Below are 22,650 nucleotides of genomic sequence, written 5' to 3' on the forward strand. Positions count from 1 at the left end.
TCTTTCTCTAATATCACTAAGGGACTTTGCTTTGATTTCTCGCCAGGGTGTGAGTAATTTTGATTCAACTGGATTAGAAATAATGAATAGTCAGTAAATTTGGGCAGTACATGTCTAAATTTCTGATTGGCTATTTTGGCCAAAGTTGCTGCTGAAATAGTCACCAGGCTGCATATCCATGAGACCATCAGACCAGAAGACATTCTTTCTTTCCCCTCCACCTTTCCCCAACCACTCCCACTGGACAGAAGAAAGCATCAGGCTTCTATCTCACTGTTATAAGACTACTGAATGGACCACTAGTACGATAAAGGTAAACTCTTGATTTCACAATCCACCTTGCCATGTTGCCCACCTGCAATGTCCCTTCTCTGTAACAATATTTTGATCATCTGCATTCTGTTATTGATTTTCCCTTTGTACCACCTAGACATATTTATGCTTTGAAATGATCTGTATAGTTGGCACGCAAAACAAAGTTTTTCACTGCATCTCGGTACATGAGACAATAATACATCATAAGGCATAGGAGCCATTCGGCCCATCGAGTCTACTACACATTCCATCATGGCAGATTTATTATCCCTCTCAACCACATTTTACCCATAACCTTTGATGCCATAAGACCATAAGATATAGGAGCAGAATTAGGCCATTTGGACAATTGAGTCTGCTCCACTATTTCATTATGGCTGATCCAATTTTCCTCTCAGCCCCAACCTCCTGCCTTCTCCCTGTATCTCTTCATGCCCTGACCAATCAAGAATCTATCACCCTCTGCCTTAAAGATATATAAAGACTTGGCATCCACAGCTGTGTGAGGCAAAGAATGCCACAGATTCACCACCCTCTGTCTAAAGAAATCCCTCCTCATCTCCATTCTAAAAGGACGCCCCTCTATCCTGAGGCTGTGTCCTTTGGTCTTAGACTCTCCACCATAGGAAACATTCTCTCCACTTCCACTCTATCAAGGCCTTTCACCATTCAACATTTTCAATTGGGTCACCCCTCATTTTTCTGAATTCTAGTGAATATAGGCCCAGAGCTCTGCATATGACAAGCCATTCAATCCTGGAATCATTTTTGTGAACCTCTTTTGAACCCTCTCTAGTTTCAGCACATTCATTTTAAGATATGGGACCCAAACCTGCTCACAATACTCCAAGTGGGGCCTAACCAGTGCTTTATAAATTTTCAACATTATATCCCTGCTTTTATATTCTCATCCTCTTAAAATGAATGCTAATAATGCATTTGTCTTCCCTGCCACTGACTCAACCTGAAAATTAGCCTTAAACTGCCAAGTCCCTTTGCACCTCAGTTTTTTTGTATTTTCCCTCCATTTGGAATATAGTCAACCTTTCATTTCTTCTACCAAAGTTCATGACCATACAATTCCTGACACTGTATTCCATCTGCCATTTCCTTATCCATTCTCCTAATTTGTCTGTTTTTCTGTAGCCTCTTTACTTCCCCGAAACTACCTGCCCCTCCACCTTTCTTCATATCATCTGCAAAATTTGCAACAAAGCCATTAATGCCTTCATCCAAATTATTGACACATAATGTAAAAAGGATTAGTCTCAACATAAACCCCTGTGGAACACCTCTAGTCACCGGCAGCCAGCATGAAAAGCCTCCCCTTATTTCCACTCTATACTTCCTGCCAATCAGCCACTGCTTTACCTATGCTAGAATCCTTCCTGTAATACCATGGGCTTGTAGCTTGTAAAGCATCTTCCTGTGTGACACCTTGTCAAAGGCCTTCTGAAAATACAATACACAACATCAACCAATTCTCCTTTGTCTAATCTGCTTGTTATTTCTTCAAAGAATTCCAACAGACTTGTCAGGCAAGAGGAAACCATGCAAACTACAGCTTATTTTATTATGTGTCTCCAAGTACCCCAAGACCTCATACTTAATAATCGACTCCAACATCTTCCCAAACACTGAGGTCAGACTAACTGGCCGATAGTTTATTTTCTTTGGCTCTCTCCATTGTTGAAGAGTGGAGTGATATTTGCAATTTTCCCTTTTCACAATACTCCATATGCAGCCTGACCAATCGCTTAATAATCCTCAGCTTTATAATAAACCAATTAACAAATATAACTGTTCTCATGCAGTCTCAATTATGTTCAGTCCTAAAGGGGTTGATGTTTATTGTACAGGAGCGAAACTTTGAGCAGATCTTCCTTACCTCAATCTTGAGGTTCATTTAAAAACCCCTAGCCAGGGTTTCCCCTCTCCTCTTTACCTATGAACTTCATCTAGACCACAGAATTGGAGCCACCTTCATCTTTGTCTCCTTGGCAATGGAGGCCGAGCCAACAGCCATTTACAAAGCAGTGATGGAAAGTATGCAGGCTGATGTTAGGTAGCAGATTGCTGGACTAGTTCTGTTCATTAAATACCAATGACATTGTACCTCACAGCCAATCACATTCCCTTCTCCCACTCTTCCCGCAACCACTGAGATCAATAGAATGCAAAATTGGGTGCTGTGGAATAGAGAGCTGGGCCAATCCAGTAATTTTCCTCCCAGGAGGATTATCCTGTAAAGTATGATCGGGATCCAAGTATTTCTTTTTACACAACAGACAAGTGATCTTTTTCCCCTGGTCTTTAGCAACAGGAGGTCTGTTTTGAATGGCTTGACGGAGAGTATGGAGTCTGAGCTTCTCAGTTGGAAGATTTCATATAATACTGATCTGACAACTTTCTGACGCAATGGGTCCACCCTCAGTGCAGTAATACACCCTCTATTTATAGATGTATACAGACGGATAAATAATTCTATATTCTGCAGTGACTAACAGTTCAGATAGATGTAGGCGTAGACTGCAATAAATAGATGGATTGGTCTAGTGATAAATAGAGGTGGACATGGTGAAAAATAAATGCAGTAGAAAGTCAGAGACATAGGCAATGAGTTAGGCTGCAATGGAAACAGGTGTCGTGAACTCACTGGCTACTTGGAGAGGTGGGTACAGATAAATAGAGTAGATAGATGGATAGAGACAGATAGTGTGGTGGCGGAAGAGAGGCAAATTGCCTGGGAAAGAAGGGATAGACAGAAAACATCAATAAACGGGAGAGCAGACAGACAGAAGTATAAGACTAGACAGATAAGAGACTAATGGAATGAACTTGTAAACCCCCTCCAGCGTTTTGTGGTGAACCTTGCTTATCCACTGGGCTCATTGGCCTAGGTTTATGCCACAGCACAGCACTCGAGATAGGTTGCAAACCTATCGGGACTAGATTCAGTTTTAAAGGCAAGACTAAGGAAGGAATGGGGTGTAGATGTGCAAAAATCACAATTCCATCCACAGCTTCGGAATTAACACAGCACAGCAGTGTGTCCATTGCGATCATACCCAAGAGGAAACAAGCTGACTATGAGTGTAAGATAATTTGTTTGGTAAACGGGTCCAAGGTAGACAGATGGTGTCAGGGAACAGAATATCCATAATCTAACTGAATGGTGGAACAGTCTGAGAAAGCTTTCCTATGAATGTGTAATAAAAATCAAAAAAGAGAAAAGGTGCTAAACTATCTAAATCAATTCTGTTTTCTGTACACATATAAACACACACACGCACGCACTGGTATCCACTGGAACTACTAGACAGTAGTAACTTTTGTCATGAAGCATTTCTTTTTCTCTGAAATGCTCCACCCTCCACAGTCCCTGATTCCTTCTCATCCCAATTGCTCTCAATCCAATCTGAGGACAAGCTGTGGCCCACTGACTTCCTTGTCCACTCACTTCCAAGTACACAGTATCTTCCTAGAAAACACAAGGCTGTGGAAATCCAGCCTGAAAGGCACAGAAAGAACAAGTATACTCATGTACACTGAACAAGTTGCCACCTTGCGTCCTATGACCACTACAGTATTTAGCATCCAGTGGATGCAGGTTTGAACTGGATTTGCTTGACCAAATTTGCAGTCTGTTGCAGGTTGGGTAAAGTAAGTGTGCGGTGTATCTTTGTAAGTACAGGGCTGGAAAGTAAGATGGTTGTGTACCTGAACAGTTCATATACTCAAAATCTATTCACTCTCCCTGCTCAATTCCTTCTACAATTCTGTCACTTCATCATAAGGCAGCCTCTTATAAAGATTGCCTTTTGGAACGCGACCGTCTCTGCGGTCCTGTTCCACAAACTCAACACAATATGGTTCATGCAATTTTCTTCTAATCTTTTCATAATTGCACTGTTACTTAATTAGTGAGCAAATATAGACCTGGATTTGTATAGCACATTTTGTGATCTCAGGATATCCCAAAGCATATTTGGGTCAAGAAAAGCCTCGGTTTAACATGCCACCCAAGAAACAGCACCCCACAACAACAAGGCACTCCATTAGTAGGGCACTGGAGTGATGAACAGAACTGTGTTCCGCAAGTTTGGGGAGCAGGAGTGGTATCCTGGGGTAGGAGTTAGAACCTGGTCTTTAAAGCTTCAAACAGAGAAATGTTCACACTTTAGCATAGCTGATACCATGTCTCAAACAAATTATATTAACTCTAAAAACTAGATGCTTTATGACTGGCTTCTACCTTTTCTACCATTCAGAAGGCCCCTCTTTTGATGATCTCTGCTTGACTACTCTTGCTCCCCGCAAACATCTTCCCATTTCAATTCATCCAAACTATGAGCACACCATTTCAATCAGCCTTTGAGCAGGTTCCTTGTTAGTTCCCCAGTGATGTTGTCATTTTCTTATTGCATTTACCAATGACAATTTTATGTTTACAATCCTGGTCCCTGATTTTAGTTTCCACAACTCCGCTTCCTCACTTCCTTCCCACCATCCTAGCCCTGTGTACCACCTTCCTCACATTGACATATCTTCATTCATCTACCTTGGCAAACACCAGTATCATAAGGACCTTTTCTCAGCTTATACCCATTTAGAATATAGAATCTCTGCTTGTATAGCTTCCTGATTCCTATGAGTCTCATTTCCGACATCACTATTTTAAATTCATTTACCCATTAATTAGTGCTTCCATATTTTGACATAGATCAGAAAAGTTTATTTGTGTTCTTTTGTTAAAGCACCTTGCTGCATTGTTTAAGCGATTGAGAGAGATGAGTCAACTAGTAGTGTCAGATCCTGTTCTAAGTCTTGCTATGCTACTGCAGTCCTGTTCCCTCCAGAAAATGATGCATCCTTTCTCCTTCGACTGGTTCGTATTTAGTTGTGTTAAAATTTAGCTGTGGTTGCTCACAAGAAATCCATTCTTTGGTGTCGTAAAGTAGGTGGCATTCATTAAAGCTCTGCTTTAGAAGATTTAAACTTAAATTCAGACACGTGCAATGTTACTGTTTAAGTAGGCGATGGCTAGGTTGCAGAAGATCCTCAGGAGGGATGTTCTAGCGTTGAAAAGAAGAGACTGGTTTTGCCTCATTAGGCTGGGGCCTGAACTACAATTTATATTCTTGACTTAGATAAGTCAATAGAGAGCCATATATCCATGTTTGCCAGTGACACAAAGATTGATGGCACAGTAAGTGATGTGAATTAGGAGATTGAAATTACTGAGCAAGCGAGCAAAACTAAGGGAGATGGATTTCAAAAATCAGATATGAATAAGAATAACTATTTTGGACAAGATGCTTTACTTCAACAGTGAAAAGTTTAGGAACAACTTTGGATCAAAGGAGTTTTGTGTTATGTACACAGATGACTCATATGTTCTACTGATGTACAACTGTCCCTTGGACTTTATACTGAGGAAGATACAGTATAATAGTAGAAGAAATTTTGCCATAGCCAAATAAAGCCCAACTGGGCGATGCCCAGAATACCATGTATGCTTTAGCACATGGCAGGAAGGAACACACGATGTTATCAGGCATCCAAGCCTTAGGGTTTTATGATTTTGTTAGGAATTGATAGAGTCAATCAAGAGGAACCATTTCTGACACTAGGAATGAGGGGACTTTTTCTTAAAATCAGAGTCAGAACATTTAGGAAGAAGCACTACTCAAGCAAAAAGATTGTGATGTCAGATTATTTAATAACTTAAACACAAGATCAGTAGAGGTTTGCTAACCAAGGATATTAAAACCAAGGAGTTGTAGTTGAACATTGACTTCGTAGAATAGCAGAATAGGCTTCTGAATGGCATCCTTCTATCCCTATAAGGAATAATTGATTTGTTAAAGAAAGTTGGAATTTAATTGTGGTGCTCATTCAGTTATTCATCGAATATTGGATTCTTGGAAGTCTGTTACAGGTTGGAATTGAGTCTGTGGTTTGGATATCCTGTGACTAGAGCAATTGATACTTGGAGTGAGTTACAATCTAATCTTGGGATTCAGATGGTTTATAATGAGAGAGGGTTTTCAGACTGGAATCACATTGATGAGTTTGATGTTTATCTGGAGAGCAAGCAGACTCAAAAATAAGTCATAAACATCAGTCTTACAGGGCTGGGTGATTTGGGGTGGCTTATAGAGTAAAGGAAATCCAGGAGTAAATTAGATTGGAATATAATCGAGGGGGTTCAGATGAGTTGTATATGGAATAATGGATGTAAATGACAGCCCAATGTCTAATCAAGGGGTTTGGATTGTTTAAATATAGCAAAATGGATACCTGGGAGTGACTTACAGGTAGAAAGACCACGACTGCAAGACAGAGAGAGTAAAAGGTTAAGTTTTTGCTTTATTAAAGGTCATTCTGTCACCACACCCCCATACAACACAACAATAGAAGCATCAGATAGCATCCCTGGTGTCACGGCAACCAGGAATATATGTTAAACTATGTACAGTACATATCGTTGTTATTTACAATACAAACAACATTCTCTTAATTACACGTGTGGGGAGAAAAAATTCAACATATATACACATTTATATACGTATAAATATTTTGATTTTATGGGGTTAGAGGAGGGGGATTAATTACAAAGTTGGCATTTAAAATGGATAAGTCAAAGACCTGAAAAATTAACGCTTTTGTTTTCTCCTTGTTAAATATATACACAGAACAACATAAACCGGTACAATCACTTCCTCCAACATTATTCTGGCAGTGGTTACTATAGCAACAGAGATTATAGTCACATGATACAAACGTCAAATCATGTTTAGCCATGCCTGTGTTTTTTTTTTGTTTTAAATTTTAGAACGTTATTTATATATGTATGGCTATTGATTGTCGACTCAGAACTGCGTCGATTTTGAAGTTATTTTCTTTTCGTTTTGAATTTTTTTTTGTCTATGGCTATCGAAATGCCCCATATGTCAACGGGAGAAAGCGGCTAGGATTCCGTGCTGTCCTTCCACCTCTGCGCCCCATTTCTGAAAGCTATGGATCGAAAGACGGGCGAGTGTGAATCGGTCGCATTCAGAAAATACAACCCCTCTCCCCACTTTAGTGCCAAACAGATTATAACTAGACAGGTCCTAACACGTGTTCTTGGGTTGGGTTGGGGCTGGCAGGGGGTGCAGCGGAGATACAGAAGGCAAGCTGACTATATCATGTACAGTCCCAGTCCTACCTTCCCTCTCTCCCTAAAGTGCCTCATCACCCTGAGGGACACCATACAAAGGTGCCATGAATGCCAGAATATTCCACAGCATTTAAATTTTAGCAATAGGGGGAGAAAACTAGGGCATGAAACAGGGTACAAGATTTACTTCCCTTTCTGTTTATTTTACCAGCACTAAACATTGAATATACAATTGCCAGTAAAAGTAGCTCTGCCTGTTTTACATCCCCTTCCAAGTTTAGCCTAATTCTCTCCCAGTGTCAACACCCAAGGTTAAGCGCCATGAACATCTTATTAACTCCTAGCTGATCATGAATCCTTAGAATTGGGCATCCTACCCTTTTCGTGATGTGGTCTGATCGAACCCCGGTTCTGAGCTGCAGACCCCACTTTTAAAAAATTATTTTAATCTCTCTGGTCAGAAACCCCAACGTGAGTGGATGGAATACTTATTCTCCAACCTGCCCAATGGAAATGCAGCAAATCCCTGCTGAGTGGTTCAGGGTAAAATGTCCCTTCTGAATGATTTTATCCTACCCACTAATTCCCATTGGAGAAGATGGTTGTCCATCCACCTCGGCACCCTATTCTTCTGGGCTTGTGACCAAAGATTAGTCCCCAAATGGTGTCTCCCTTGAGTGTCAACCTAAACTAATCTGAGTTGATTTCAGGAGACCTGAGAACAAACCTGGAGAACTGTGATTCCCAGATGTTCCCTTGACTACCATCACTTTGTCCCCAGTAAACATCAAAACCAAAGGGAGTCAAGAGTCATAATGGAGAGTTTATTATTCTTTATACACATTCAATTATTAGTGAAATTTCAGCCAAACATCTTCCCCTGGTTCAAAGACACTGTGCTCCTTTATTACACCAAAAAGGCACCTAGGCTTGGTAACAGAGGAGGTTCCCTCAACTCAGCCCTGGCTCCTGAAGCTGCAGAAAATCCTTTACGTCAAATGGAATAAAGGAACCTGGGTGATTCATCTCAAGGGAACTGCCCCCATCTGGTGTGACTGAGCATTCCTTTCAGCTGTATTTGCTGTATATGAGTCAGTACGTACACTTTCACCAAAGGAATAAGGAAAAAAATATCAGTGCTAAGAGAAAGGAGAAGGTGGGCCCTGCTAGCAGCTAATTTAAGCCTCTGCTTTAAGAAAAGATCCCTCACCTTAACGACTCGGCCCAGCAACTTGGTGATCATTGATTGTCACTCGCAGTTAGTTACTCTTTGTCAAGGCAACTTAGTGCCGTGTTCTGAAGAGAAATACTTGACAATGGACTTGTGGGGACTGGGGATACTACTGGATGTCTGGGCCCACTGGGTTGGGAGGTATGGTTCTTTGGATTTACCAACATTGAGCAAACAGATCCAAAGTATCTCCTGAATTTCCATCCCATCCATCTCAGCTAACAACACTGAGCAGGAATCAGAGCTGGGATCTTCTTGTTGGATGGAGTACTGGTGGTGGGGAGGATGGGAAGGACACTGTTGGTCTCAGAACACTAACATGAGGTTGGGAACTATCAGTTGTGGATCTTTTAAAGTAAAAGGCTTCTTGTTCTCACCCCCAACCCCTTCTGAGTGTTTTTTTTTTGCTCTTTAGCTTATTGAGATAGTTTTATTGCTCCCCCATCCTTCCACACTTCTTATCTTAACAAGTGGCCAGAAACACATCAGACCCCCTCGTTCTGTCTAATGCCAGCCCCCCTTGCAGCTCATCAGGAAGAACTGAAAATGCAAAGGAAGTTGGGTGTTGTTTCACAGGTTATGATGAGCTTCCCCCACCCCCCACCCTCACCCTGAGATCAAGACTATGGTGTTTTGTCAATTTTAGATGGTACAAAACCATCACTGTGAGCTTCCAAGCTTGCAAACCAGAACTGTTACACACGTAAAGTTTGGGCATGGACAGTGAAGACCATCTGTTTATTGCTTTCAAGACTGATGGCACGCTGAATGTTAGAACGATGGAGGCAGGGATATAGGATTGCATACTTGTGGCAGATGCAAATGGGTATGATAGGTATAGCTAATCCCCAGAATGGGTCTGGAAACTCCAGGGGTTAAAGGTTAACTATGAGAAAATGGGGAAGAAAATGTGTGTGTTTTATCTGAACACTATTTGAAAAGTAGTGGAAAGTGGAAATAAATGACTGAATTGGCATGGTGAGATTGAAGGAGTCTGATGAACCCTCTAGGAATTAAAACATGTTATGAACCTGTCCAAATAGTGCTGAAAACACTGTAACTGTAAAAATAACGAGGAAAATATGATGGTGCACAGTCTGAAAGAAGTATGGTTATGGCGATTGGTACAGAGCTAATGACAAGTATGAACTTGTGCTCAGCACAAGTGTTCAGCTCTGTTGCTTAGTTTGATACTTTCAAGTGCAATGTCTATACTTTCCCTGATCACGAGAGGCTACGTGTGCAGTGGAGTCTCCTGGTTTTACCAGGTTGTTGAATCAAGTGGAGTTAACTATTCTCATAGATCCTGGTGTCACATGGAGACTAACTTCTCAGCAAATTTCTTTGTTGAATTATTGGTTAACAGCAATGATTGACAAGAATGGTATGGTATAGGGTGGAGGTATTGTGTGATCTGATATTTGACCCTGCTAGAGGCACTTCAAGAAAGGAGTAGGAGTGGCACAAAATCAGGAGAACCAATTTCAATGGTGTGCTGGTAAACACTTAAATAATTCTCTGGAGGTATAGTATCTATGGCAGTGATGAATATTTAGGTAGAAGGAGAGAACAGTGTAATCAAGAGAATGGAAGTGGGAGAATGGCTCACAGACATGTTATATCCATTAAATGGCATGACAGAATTCCTCCCCATCTGAATTTTAGCATTTATTTCAACACGATAAAAATGCTGTCCCAAGTGGCAGCTGCCAGCACTTGAGGCTTTCTGACTTGGCCAGATTATAAGGCAGGCAACAAGGGTTAAACTATGGGAGCAGGTTTAAGATGATTAAAGCAGACAATAGGTTAGATGAGAAGAAACAATTTCCTCTCATCGGGGGGGGGGGGAGTGGATGTGCTGCAGGAATAAAAAGGGCTTAATTTTAAAATAAGAGCCAGGCAGTAATCAGTGATATCTGAAAGCATTTCCTTATTTGGAGGAGCTGGAAACCCTGACCAGAAGTTGACAGTAACTTTCAAAACCAAGATCAATAAACTTTCAGTAGATGAAGATTTCAAGAGGATCATCAGAAGAACAGAACAAGGGGATGGCATTAACTGATTTGAGACCTACAGTATGCCCCATGTTGTTCCATTGTTTGGGAGTATTGGTAGCTACTGGATCACTACTGCACCTGGTGCAGGATGGAGAAATTTTAGCCCTACATTTTAGTAGGGGACAAACGGAGGATATGGGAGGGAAGGGAGATGGGGCGGGGGGGGGGTGTGATTAGATAGCAGCATTAATGCAGGTGACAGGTTAGGACCTAGGACGGGGCATTACAGAGCCGTACGACCAGACGTGCTGGCCAGTGCAGTGTGAATGGGGTCTCCAGAATGATGGCGAGAACTAGCTAACTTACCTGCTGGCTGCCTTGGTCCTGAACTGCAGTGGTAAATGTTAGAACCCTTCCTCTGACTATATGGCCCAGGTTCCCTCAGAGTGCTTCAAATGGAGCACTGCATGGGAGAAATGGAGTCATCTATTGCACCCCAGCCGTGGAGATCAAGTTATGGGTGCAGGGGAAACTCACCCTTAGAGAAATGTTTGGTTAGGCTCCTGGAATAAGATGATAAATGACTCAGTGATGGTCATTATCGTATTTCAGTCTTGGAGGGAATGATTTTCAATGGCATAACACTGAAGAAACACAGTGTTATGCACCTGCATTTGAAAGCAATATAATAAAAGCAGCTAAACTGGGTCAATGAACCAAATGTAGGATAGGCTTGAGGGCTGAATGGCCCATGCCTATCCTGGAACTACCCATCCTTTCAGAAAAACGGGGACCTTTCACATCCCAGTAACAGCTGACTTGCAAGCAAAGATATCGCAGTGATGACAATGGCCTTTTAAATCTGTTCTTTGAAGATATTTATAGGAATTGCGTGGTTGGTGGGAGAGATAAAAATATTTTTCAACTGATGTCCTGGCAATTTACCACGCAGCGTAAGGGTTATATTTGTTTCATCAACTTGTCCAATTCAACAAGCCAGCCACTTTCCGCACCACCCAAACATTTCCCCTTCCCGACCAACACCAACCCCCTTCCCCACCCAGCCAGCTGGTGAATGCATTTCTTTATAAAAATTTAATGCTCTTTCAGATTTTTTTTTTCTCCAGATTTTTCCTTCGTTTGACTTTTTTTCTTAATTAAATTATAAAAGAACAAAACACCAAACAACAATGCTCACAGAACAAATCAAACATTGCGACTGAATGACCCTACCTTACCGGTGAACTCTGTCGCTATGGTGAAACTCGCGAATTTACGGTGCCTCCCACCCCATCCTCCCGCCCTCCCACCCCACATCCCCCATGACAGGATTGTGCACGCTTAAGTTGCTGTGATATCCTACACTTAACCACCTCTAGGGGGTAAATGGCTTAAGATTGAGAAAAAAAATAAATAGTGAGTTAAATACATTTTCAGTGACCAGCAGCCAATGGTAACCTCTACGTGAACTAAGTGTCACGTTAAAAGAGACAGGGAAACAGGCAAGAAATTCCCAGCATTGGGATCCTCAAGAACATTGCTCCAATTGGTTTGGAGATTGCAGCAAACTGGCTGCTCTCAGCATCACTCCCCAGCACCCACCGCTCCTATCACCTGCTGATTTACAGTCAAAATTGAGTGGATGCTGGCATAAGATGGGGCCACTAATTCATGGTTAAACAATGCAGAAAGGTGTCTCATTCCTGGAGGAACTGCCCCTGCCTCACACTCCTCCTGTCTTCCTTTCTCCTCCCTCTCTCTGTCCTACCGTCTCTCCTGAAGTCATCAACTATTGAGAGCATTCCAGTCCTCTTCCAAATGAAGCCATTGCAAGCCGCTCAAAAATAATGCACAACAGAGGCAAACGTAACTATGCTTAGCTTCCTACACTCTCAAATAATTTCACCTCTGTACATGATGAGTCCAAGTCTAACTCCAAATCCTCAAATGGTTTCCAAGCTGTGCAGTTCTACGCTGTCACATCTTTCAAATAAGGCCTTCAGACCAGGCTGTGACTGCTCCCTTGGGTAGAAGTACAAGATCCCATTTTTCAACAGGGGCATCCTCCTTGATTTGCTGGCCAATAATTATTCCTTAAGCAGCATCATAAAATAAAATTTCTCAGTGGGTCATTCGTGGGAGTGTGCTGTATGCCAATTAGTCGTCATTTTTCTTACAAGGTTGACTACACTTCAAAAGTACTTCATTAGCTGTAGAGTGCTTTGGGATGTCCTGAGGTTTTAACAGGTGCTATACAGTATAAATCCAGATTTTATTTAAATTTCCTTTAAGTGTCATAATATAACAAGATCAAGAACTGTGATTGTTTTGCTATCTGCACCTCCTCTAGGGGACTAATGCTCAATTCACTGTTTTCCACAGTTCACCCTGGCCTGGCAGACTAGGTGCCAGACCTCAGCCACTGCTCAACTTAGTAACAAGCTCACTGAGCCACCTGGGTTCAGAGAACGTATAGAACATATCAGAGCTCACTGCCAGGGAAGTGTCTGGCTAGATTCGGTGCACCTGCGGACGTGACCACAGACCAACTTCAAAATATGTAATGCATAATTTATGTTTTGTTATGCAAAGCAGATCCATTCATCTAAATCCTACCAGCCTTCAGTATCAGACTTTGAATGTAATATGTCCCTGGTGGATACTGCCAATGCCACTGAGTATGAATGATCTCTGTGCTTATGTGGTGATGGGTGTCGGTGCAAAGTGCTGAAATGATTATAACGTCAAACAATCCCAAGGCACAGCAGTACCTGGGCATAAACTACAGCTTCTGCATCATGGTCCTCATTAACAATGCCAGGAGTTATTCAAATGGGTTTCAACACTCCTCTACACCGTCCCACCACTACTCTAGGTCAGACTTCAAACAGCTACAAAATAAAGCTGAAAATTAAATTCTCCCAGATCATGCAGAGCAAGGTTTACAGGGAAGATCTATCTAGCATGTCTCATCCAAACCACAAGGCCAAATCCTGGAGACATAAGAGACTGAAGATGCAGGAATCTGGATCATGGACAAATTACAGAGCACTCAACATAATCGTAGACAACTTAAGTTAGACACCAGGTCAAGGTCATTCTCCTTTAACCCGTTAATCATTTAAAGCTCTCTCAAGACAGTCTCATCAAATGGACACATCCCAAATACAGCATAGATTGTACAGAGAAAAGCTTCCTCTACACACTCCCAATTGCATACATCCATCAATATCCCAATAATCACAGATCACATCAGAAATGTAACTAAATAACCCAAGGATTCAGGTTGTAACTGACTCAGATGATTCCTGTACAGAAAACTCACTAAAGTGCAGCATTGTTACCAGAAGAACAAGGCTTTTTCTAAACTGCCCCAACGACATTCCCAAGCAAGATGCAGAATGATTTAGAAACTGTTAGATTCCCTCCACAATCAATCTCCTAGGTCAGATGTAGAACTCCATATATAGAGCTAAGGTCTTTCAATGTGGTCAAGACAGTTTAAAAAAAACACTTTGGACTGTCCCTTGAAGTATTTCTTGTTCAGCCTCAGTGCAAGCTCTCCTTTACATCAAAAGCTACATTACTAGGAGCCTACAGAGAGGAAGCATGAATGTCCACTGGCTTGCTGGAGGCCTTCAGACCACAGGGGTAGCAGTACATCCTGAACAGTGATGAATGCATTTTAATTTAAAGTAGTTGTAATCATTGTAAAGTTGTAAATAAAAATTAATTGTTTTTAAAGAGCTGTGGAATCTCTGTGGGGAAGGATACTCTTGCCGTTAGTTTAAATTTATGTTAAGACTCCATGAAGTATTTGCTTTAAGTTTCTAAATAACCATTAATATGTTGATATTGTTTAACAGAAAAACTTTACTTGTTATGAAAATGTTGACTTGAATGTTCTGTATTTATATATCTTAGATTTTGTGAGGAATAAATTATGCCTTGAAGAGAGGATTATCTATAAAGTTCATTCAGTACAGTCCCTTTAAACATTAGGGTCAGGCAAACGTGAGGTTGTTTGGAAATAAAGCTCCCTTTACATTGCCTGTGATGTCAGGTATAGCTGGAAAAGTTTAGAGAGTGGACACTGTCTTACCCGATCCTTCCCAGTCAGGAATGTCATAGGTTAGATGCCATACACTGCCCTTCAAAGAGTATCAGATCAGACTCGGCACAATTTGACCAATATTAGATTTCCTCTGGCAATGTATCAAGCATCTGCGTCAGATATAGCATATTAAATTCATAGTGTTGTTTCTTCTGTTTCAAATGTCATATACAGCATGGATCAATGGAATATACCAGATAAAAGTTCTCTTTACTGTCCATGAATCGTTCATAGATCAGATAAACATACAGCAAATGCTTCTTCCACACTGCCCCATCAGACACCCCAAGTTATTCACTGTGATTCCTGGGAAGAAATGACTTTTTTTCCTACACTGCACAGCAATGGATCTCAGTCTCGGTAAAGAATGGGTAAATATACTTTCTTCACCATTTCAACAAAGTCCAAATTATGTATATGTGAGTTAAATGCTGAATAAAGATCCTTCTGCGCAAGGGCTTCCCAACCTTTATGATGCCATGGACCAATACTATTAAGCCAGGGGTCCGTGGGCCCCAGGTTGGGAACCCCTCCTCTACTCTGTATCATAAAAACACACACACAGGTCACCCATCTCTACAATCTTTTCAAAAACTAATAGGTTAAGCATATCACAAATTAGATACAGAGAAAAATGCTGATGACGTTAAGAATTACAGCATGAGTGCATTTACGGTAAATCTAGCTAAACACATGAGGGAGAAACTAACAGAAAGATTTGAAAGGATTGAGTACAGAAGATATGAGCCAGAATAACTGTGTTACAATTGCATGTTTTTGTGTTGCACAAGACAATTATGCTTGTCCTCTATATTTCTCAGAGCAGACACAACATCAAGAATAAAGTTCCCATTACATTTTACCATTAAACACTGGGTAAGCCACTGCTATAGATCCCTTTAGTTCTCCCAGGCTAGGAAGAAGGGTAAACTATGCCCTCCATTAACACTTTAACTCCACCCATGTCTCTATACTCTATACCAACAGTATTCCCAAGTGTGTAATTTAAAGAGCTTCTCTCCTGTGCTACATTAACACTCTCAAGCCAAGTACAGAATGAGATAAGCACTGAGCTCCTGCTACCCTGTTAAACCACATTCTGATTCTATTGGCTAGGTAAGGTACCTCAAAATAAAGCTCCCTCAGCACCACGAAGAGATCAGGGAACACAACAGGTACAAAGAAATGTCAATCAAGCATTCCATAATCTCACGTAATAGTTATAGATTAAAGAACCTTTTCTCTCAACTGGTCACAGCCAGGTTCAGCACTGACTGGATAGATAGTAAACATTCCATTTTGCTCTTCTATGAAGCACTGTCAGGTATGGTACAACATGGAGTTAGTATCAAGTAAAGTCTGCTCTCTGCTCTCTCATCAAACTTATTCAAGCTACTGTTTGTTGACAGGTATCCCTGGAGAGGGAACTTACTGGAGGCTAGACAATGTGGATTGTATTTTAATTGTGAATAATGTAAACTTGGAAATAAAATTGCTTTTATAGATACAGAATAAAGCTTTCTCTACACTGTCCCATCAAATACTCCCATGGATGACGTTTACTGCTTGAAAGGAAATAACACAAAGAAGTGCAAAAGACGGAGTAGGGAATGACAGCAACAGGAAGAGAAATAACAAACAGAAGGATAGATACTCTAAAATGTTCCATTAAGTGCATTCAGAACAGATACAACATATTAGACACAGAATAAATTTCCCTCTGCCTGACCCATGAACATCTCCAGTACATGCACAACATTGAATAGAATAAAACGTGAACTTTGATCCATGCTTCCTCATCAAACATTTCAAGATCAGGGACAGAATGGGCTAGTTTCTGAGTTGGCTTTTCTGTACACTCTCAAAGAGAAAGAAAACCAGGTTACACTGCCCTAACAGTCTTAGACATGTTAGATATAAAGCATTTTCTATTCTGTCCCATCAAACATTCCCAGAGTGTGTACAGTACATATGAGATATAAAGTAAAAGTGAAAGAATGAAATAGAATAAAGAGTGAAGCTAGATCCATTCCTTCCAGACAGATATTTCTGGGTCAAGTACAAAAACAGAAAGACACAGAATGTAATTCCCTCCATAGTGTTCCACCAAACACTCACAGTACTTATGACACAGTGAAACGCTCTCTTCATAATGTTCTCTGACACACTAGACAGAATATGGGTTATGTACAGAGTAAAGCTCTCTCTTCATGTACACATTAAAAAACTCAGTTTTGGTATTGAAGGGTTTGGATTCACAGTCAGCTCCACTGACAATATTCCAACAAAGTATCGCAGGTTGGTACAACATGAGTTGAATACAGAATCAAGTTTTCTCTGCATTGTCGAGTTAGCATACCCATATCCAACACAGTACACATTTAACACAGTAAACAGCATAGGTACAAGTAAAGAGAAGCCAGATTAACAAAGACATATGGGGATAAAAGCTTGTGTTGATGGTAAAAGATGGTAAAGAATAGGAGGAGGAATTTCCACTGATGTGGACTCTAAAACTAGGTGTCTATAATCCATTGTCTACTCTGTCTTATTAAACCCTCCCAAATCACGTATATTAAATGAAAATTCCTGATACACCGTTCAATCAGATTACTATAGACTGGCAACAACACAAGTTCTTCTAAGCCATTCCCAGCTCTGGTTACATAAAGCACAAAAGGCTTAACTGCCTGGTGTTCCTCCAGATAATCCACTTGCCTCCAACATCCCAAAAACATAGGTAAGTGTGTTCATTGGTCACATGGGTGTAATTGGGCAGCTCAGGCTGATCGAGCCAGAAGGGGCTTTTACCATGCTGCATCTCTAAGTAAATGAAATTCCCACAATATAGCTTCAATCAAACTTTCCCAAGGTAGCAAGGAAACAATAAATTTTATGACATGTCAGTGATAATAAACCTGATTCTGATTCTGTAACATGAGGAACACAGTAAGATTGAGTCTGACCTGTTAAAATCAAACACCCAAGGGTCAGTTATAGCACATGCTACCTCTATGCTTCCCCGTCCAGCACTTACAGGTAAAGTACTGCACATCAGAAATAAGAGAGTAAACAAGTACTTACAGGTCAGAGAATGCTCACGACAGATACAGAAAAAAATGTATTTTCCAATCAAATTCTCAAAGATCAAATGCAGCACAAGTTAATACAGAGGGAATTCCATCTACACTGTTTACCACAAATGCTTCCTAGATCAGTTATGACGTTGTAGGATAAATACAAAATAAAGGTTTTCAAATTCCTCCAGGCCAGAAAGAGGATCAACGTAAGCCTGAACTGAGAGGACACCTTAGGGCTCCCTAGTGCGTTGTCGCAGGAAAGCAAAATCCATAACCAGGGGTCCCTACCACCCATTCCATACTCTCTTCTCACTGCTGCCATCAGGAAGATGATACAGGAGTCTCAGGACTCACACCACCTGAGCAGTAATTATCCCTCAGCCAACAGGCTCTTGAACCAGTAGGGATGACTTCATTCAATGTCACTTGCTCCATCACTGAACTGTTCCCACAACCTATGGACTCACTTTCAAGGACTCTTCATCTCATGATCTTAATCGTTATTGCTTCTTCCTTCTTTCTCTTTTTATTTGCACAGTTTGTTGCTTTTGCACACTGGTTGAACACCCAAGTTGGTTCAGTCCTTGATTTTAATATGGTTATTGGATTGATTGATTAGACCCAGAAGAAAATGTATCTCATGGTTGTACATGGTGATGTATATTTACTTTGATATTAAACTTACTTTGAACTTTGATGGGAGAGTGTAGGAATTGTTCCTAACTCCTGTTGTACGTGCTAAGTTTTTTTCAAATCAAAATGTTCAATTTGGAAAAGGCACAGCAGGATATTAAGTACAGCATCCTTTACCTTGTCCCATCAAAGTCTAAATTAATCTGCAGGTTCCTATGAGGCATTACTATGTAATGTATAGCAGGGGAAGGAATAAAGTTCCCTCAGCCAAGAACTACCAAAAGTTTCTAGTAGAGATACTGCAAGTGTTAGATTCTAGATTAAAGTTACTCTCTGCCACCCTATCAAACATTCCTGTCGGGCTCAAAATTCACTTGAGCCAAAAAACAGCTTTCATTCTATTATGTCCTTAATTCGACACAGGATGTATACTACATGGTTAAGATGTAAGGAATACTCCCCCTACAGAAGTAGTTAAAGCTAGTGAAACTAGTCTTTATTTCCTAAACCTAATTACTCTTGACAGAATGGTGGTGAGGCTCCTGCAGACCCTGTTGGTGAAGGTGCTCCCAAAATGGTGTCGGGTAGTGAATTCCAAGAATTGGAGCCAACAATATTTTCCAGTCTGGTGTGCGACTTGGAGTACGTGGTGCTACTTTATGCCAGTTGTCTTTGTCCATCTTGGTGGTGAGGGTTTATGAGTTTGGAGATGATGTTGGTATAGCTTAGATAATTAAACACAGTGCATATGTCAAATGAAACATATTAAATTTGAAGTAGCTGAGGCTCTTGAATGGAGTCTTGAGATGTATCAAAACTTACTGCTGGTCAACTTGAAAATTAACATTTATCCTTTCTCTATCTTCTTATCACGCAATCCATGCAATTACCCTCTAAGAGTCATAATTTTGTGCAGTAACTTCTTATGCAACATCCTTATCAAATATGTTTTGAAATACAAACACATTTCCTTCTATTTCACTTGTTAATCTAATAAAAATGAAAAACTAGATACCCCTTCCATATGAACACAAATGATTTTGCCTCATTACTCTGAGATTCTAACCTTCTGACAGATGTTCCGATAACCAGCCTGGAGCTTCCTGCTTTCTGACCTGTTCACTAGATCTTTTAAATACCCTGGAAGAGGTTCATCAAGGTTTAGAAACTTGTGAGCTAGCAGCTCCAACAATTTGCTCAGAACCACTTTTGCGGTGATTGAAATTTTCCTCAGTTCTACAGCTATCTCGGGGAAATAGCTGTGTAATGAAACCTGGTGTAAAATACCCATTTAATTCATTTGACATTTTCTTTGTTTTCCATTACTAATTCCCCAGACCTGCTTTCTGAAAGACCATACTCAATTTTGTGAATTCTTTATTTGAATATCTATGGAAACTCTTACACATTGTTAGCCAGCTTTATCCCATATCAATTATTTTTTTCTATTAGTCATTCTTTGCTGCCTTGTCTATTACATGAAGACTTTCAGGCCAGGAGCAGGAGATGATCACTCAACTCCCTGAGCCTGATCCACCATTTAATGAGGATATGACCGATGTGGTTCTACCCTCAACCCCATGTTGCTGCTTACTATCTACAGTAAACTATCTACAGTTCTTTTAAAAAATATTCTGAGATACTTCTCCCACTGGCTTTTGATTCTGAGAATTCCAAAGACATGGAAAGAAAAAAATACTGCTTTATCTTTGTCTTAAATGGATAACTCCTTATTTTTAGATAGTGCCTCTTAGTTCTACACAATGGGAAACATCCTCTCTACAACCAATCTGTCAAGGTACCTCAATATCTTTCAATCAAGTCATTTTTCACGCTTCTAAACTCCAGTCGAAACAATCTCATCTGGTCCAGCCTTTCTGCAAAAGAAAATCTACCCACTTCAGGTTTCAGTCTAATAAAGCTACTCTGAAATGCTTCCAATGCACTTATATTTTACTTAAATAGGAGAGCAATACTATGCACAATACTCCACACATAGGCAAATGGGACGACTCAAGTAGGCATTTTATTTGGCATGGATGATTTGGGCCAAAGGGTTTGCCCATACTGGATAACTCTATGATCTCAACAGCACCCAATATAACTGAAGCAATTTTTGCATTCAATTCTTTCAGCAATCAAGAATAGCATACTTTGTTTTCCTAATTGCTTGTTGTATCTGTAACGCTTACCATTTGAAAATCATGCACAAGGATATCTAGATCCCTCTACATGTTCGATTTCTAAAATATCTCAGTAATTAGATAAGAGTTTTCTAGTTTTTACTGCAAGAGGGACAACTTTCTCATTGTCCTTCATTATACTCCTTTTACCAGATCTTTGCCTATTTCCTTCACTTACCTATATTTCCTTGTCACCTCCTTCTGTCCTTTTCACAACTTACTTTTCTAACTTACTTTTGTCATCAGCATATTTTGAAACCATACCTTGTGTTTTCATGCAAATCATTTATATAAGTTGTAAAAATGTTGAAGCTCCTACACTGATGCCTGTGGCAAACATATTGCCAACCAGAAAAATAATCAATTTATAGCTACTCTGTTTTCTGTAAATCAGCCAATCTTCCATGCATGCCAAAATGTTATCTTTAACACTATAAGCTTTCATTTTCTCCAAAAATATCTAGGGTAGCAAATGCCTTCTGGAATTCTATGTATAGTACAGTTTCTGACTTATCCATAGCACATGTTACTTCATCGAGAAACTCCAACAAACAAGTCAAAAGCAGTTACTTTTGATATGTTCCAATCTAATGGAAACATTAGTGAATCTAGAGAATTTTGGAAAATTATAACCACACATCTCTGCGGATGCTTCTTTTAAGACCCAAGGAAGAAGTCCATTATAATTTGAGGGTTTGTCAATCTCACCAAACTTATGAACTGCCACTTGTCTTTGACATTCATCAGCACCTTTAACTTTAAAAAAATTTTAATTCCATGTCGACTTTACATAACCATGCGGTGTATGGTATTACTACATGAATGAAAATAACAAAAATCAAAACTGCAGATGCTGGAAATCGGAAATATAAAAAACAGAAAATGCTGGGGAAAAGATCAGCAGATCAGGCAGCAACTATGGATAGAAAGCAATTCTGATAAAGGGTTTCTGACCTGAAACATTAGCTACTTCTCCTTTTGCTGCCTCATCTGCCATGTTTAGCCTTTGCTCAGTATTAGTTAATTAGTTATCTTCTCTTTAATAATGGATTCCTACACTAACTAGCTTGTAATTGCCTGGTTTCATGCTTTCAAGATGGCTCTCAGTTTCCTGTTTCTGATCATGGTGATAAACCATGGTGATAAACCACAGCTTTGAAAATGATCAGCTAACTGCTAACTACCTAGCCATTTACACCAAGAAGTTGCAAGAGAGGATACATAACTAGAGGATGTGAAATTGTCTCTGATGTATCTTGATGCTACATGAACCTTCTTCTTTGTGAACTGGGAGGTATGCTACCTGAATGCCTGTTTCATGTTCAGTGACAGGAAAAAAAACACCACTCATCTGCTCCGGACTTCCATCACAACACCAGCCCAACTTCAGACATCAGAAAATGAAGGTCTCAACTCTTAACACTGGCTCAAAACCAGATGGAACTTCTGGAAAGTTCCAAACAAGCAATCCAGAAAATGCAACTGTGCATAAAGAATTGTAACTATTTTACTCGAATTATGAAGGTGGAGGTTACAAACAGAATCTTGAGTAGTTCTCAGGTGGGGAAAAAATATCCAATCTTTTCAAAGAAAGCAGGCATCATGTAGATTGAGAAGGGAAAGCTTAACCTGGTCAGTCACACATCTGTGATTTTGATAAGAGATGTTTCAGTCCAGTGGCTTATACTGAAGGTGTTGAACAACAAGGCAGAAAAAGCCTGGTACAGATTTGGAAGGGGACCAAAATGGGCATAGGCATGGGTATAATTGGGCAGTGCTGCCCCCTTCTTAAGAGGTTTCTGGGTAAATACACTGACTCTGGCAGACTTTGCTGTGCTTGAGTGCCATGTTGTCCTCAAGGATAGAGGAACTTATGATTACTGTGGTAAAGGGAGCACAGTAGACTGGAAGAGACTGAAAGAACCTTGGCAG

At 40.3% G+C, this 22,650-nt stretch overlaps 1 protein-coding gene across 2 annotated transcripts in view; it reads right to left on the minus strand.

Moving 5' to 3' along the window:
- syngap1a (synaptic Ras GTPase activating protein 1a) overlaps positions 1-22,650 on the minus strand; it is a 640,363-nt gene that overhangs the window by 10,925 nt on the left and 606,788 nt on the right. Inside the window, exon 19 of one of the 2 annotated variants that reach the window (XM_059970723.1) lies at positions 6,668-7,335. The exons of the other annotated variant lie outside the window; for it this stretch is intronic. Coding sequence (XP_059826706.1) covers positions 7,252-7,335 — 84 coding nt within the window. The 3' untranslated portion in view covers positions 6,668-7,251. Of the gene's footprint in view, positions 1-6,667; positions 7,336-22,650 lie in introns of those variants that run through there. 2 annotated transcript variants of the gene reach the window in all.

This window comes from Hypanus sabinus, chromosome 5 (assembly GCF_030144855.1).
Source record: "Hypanus sabinus isolate sHypSab1 chromosome 5, sHypSab1.hap1, whole genome shotgun sequence".
Classification (NCBI taxonomy): Eukaryota; Metazoa; Chordata; class Chondrichthyes; order Myliobatiformes; family Dasyatidae; genus Hypanus; species Hypanus sabinus.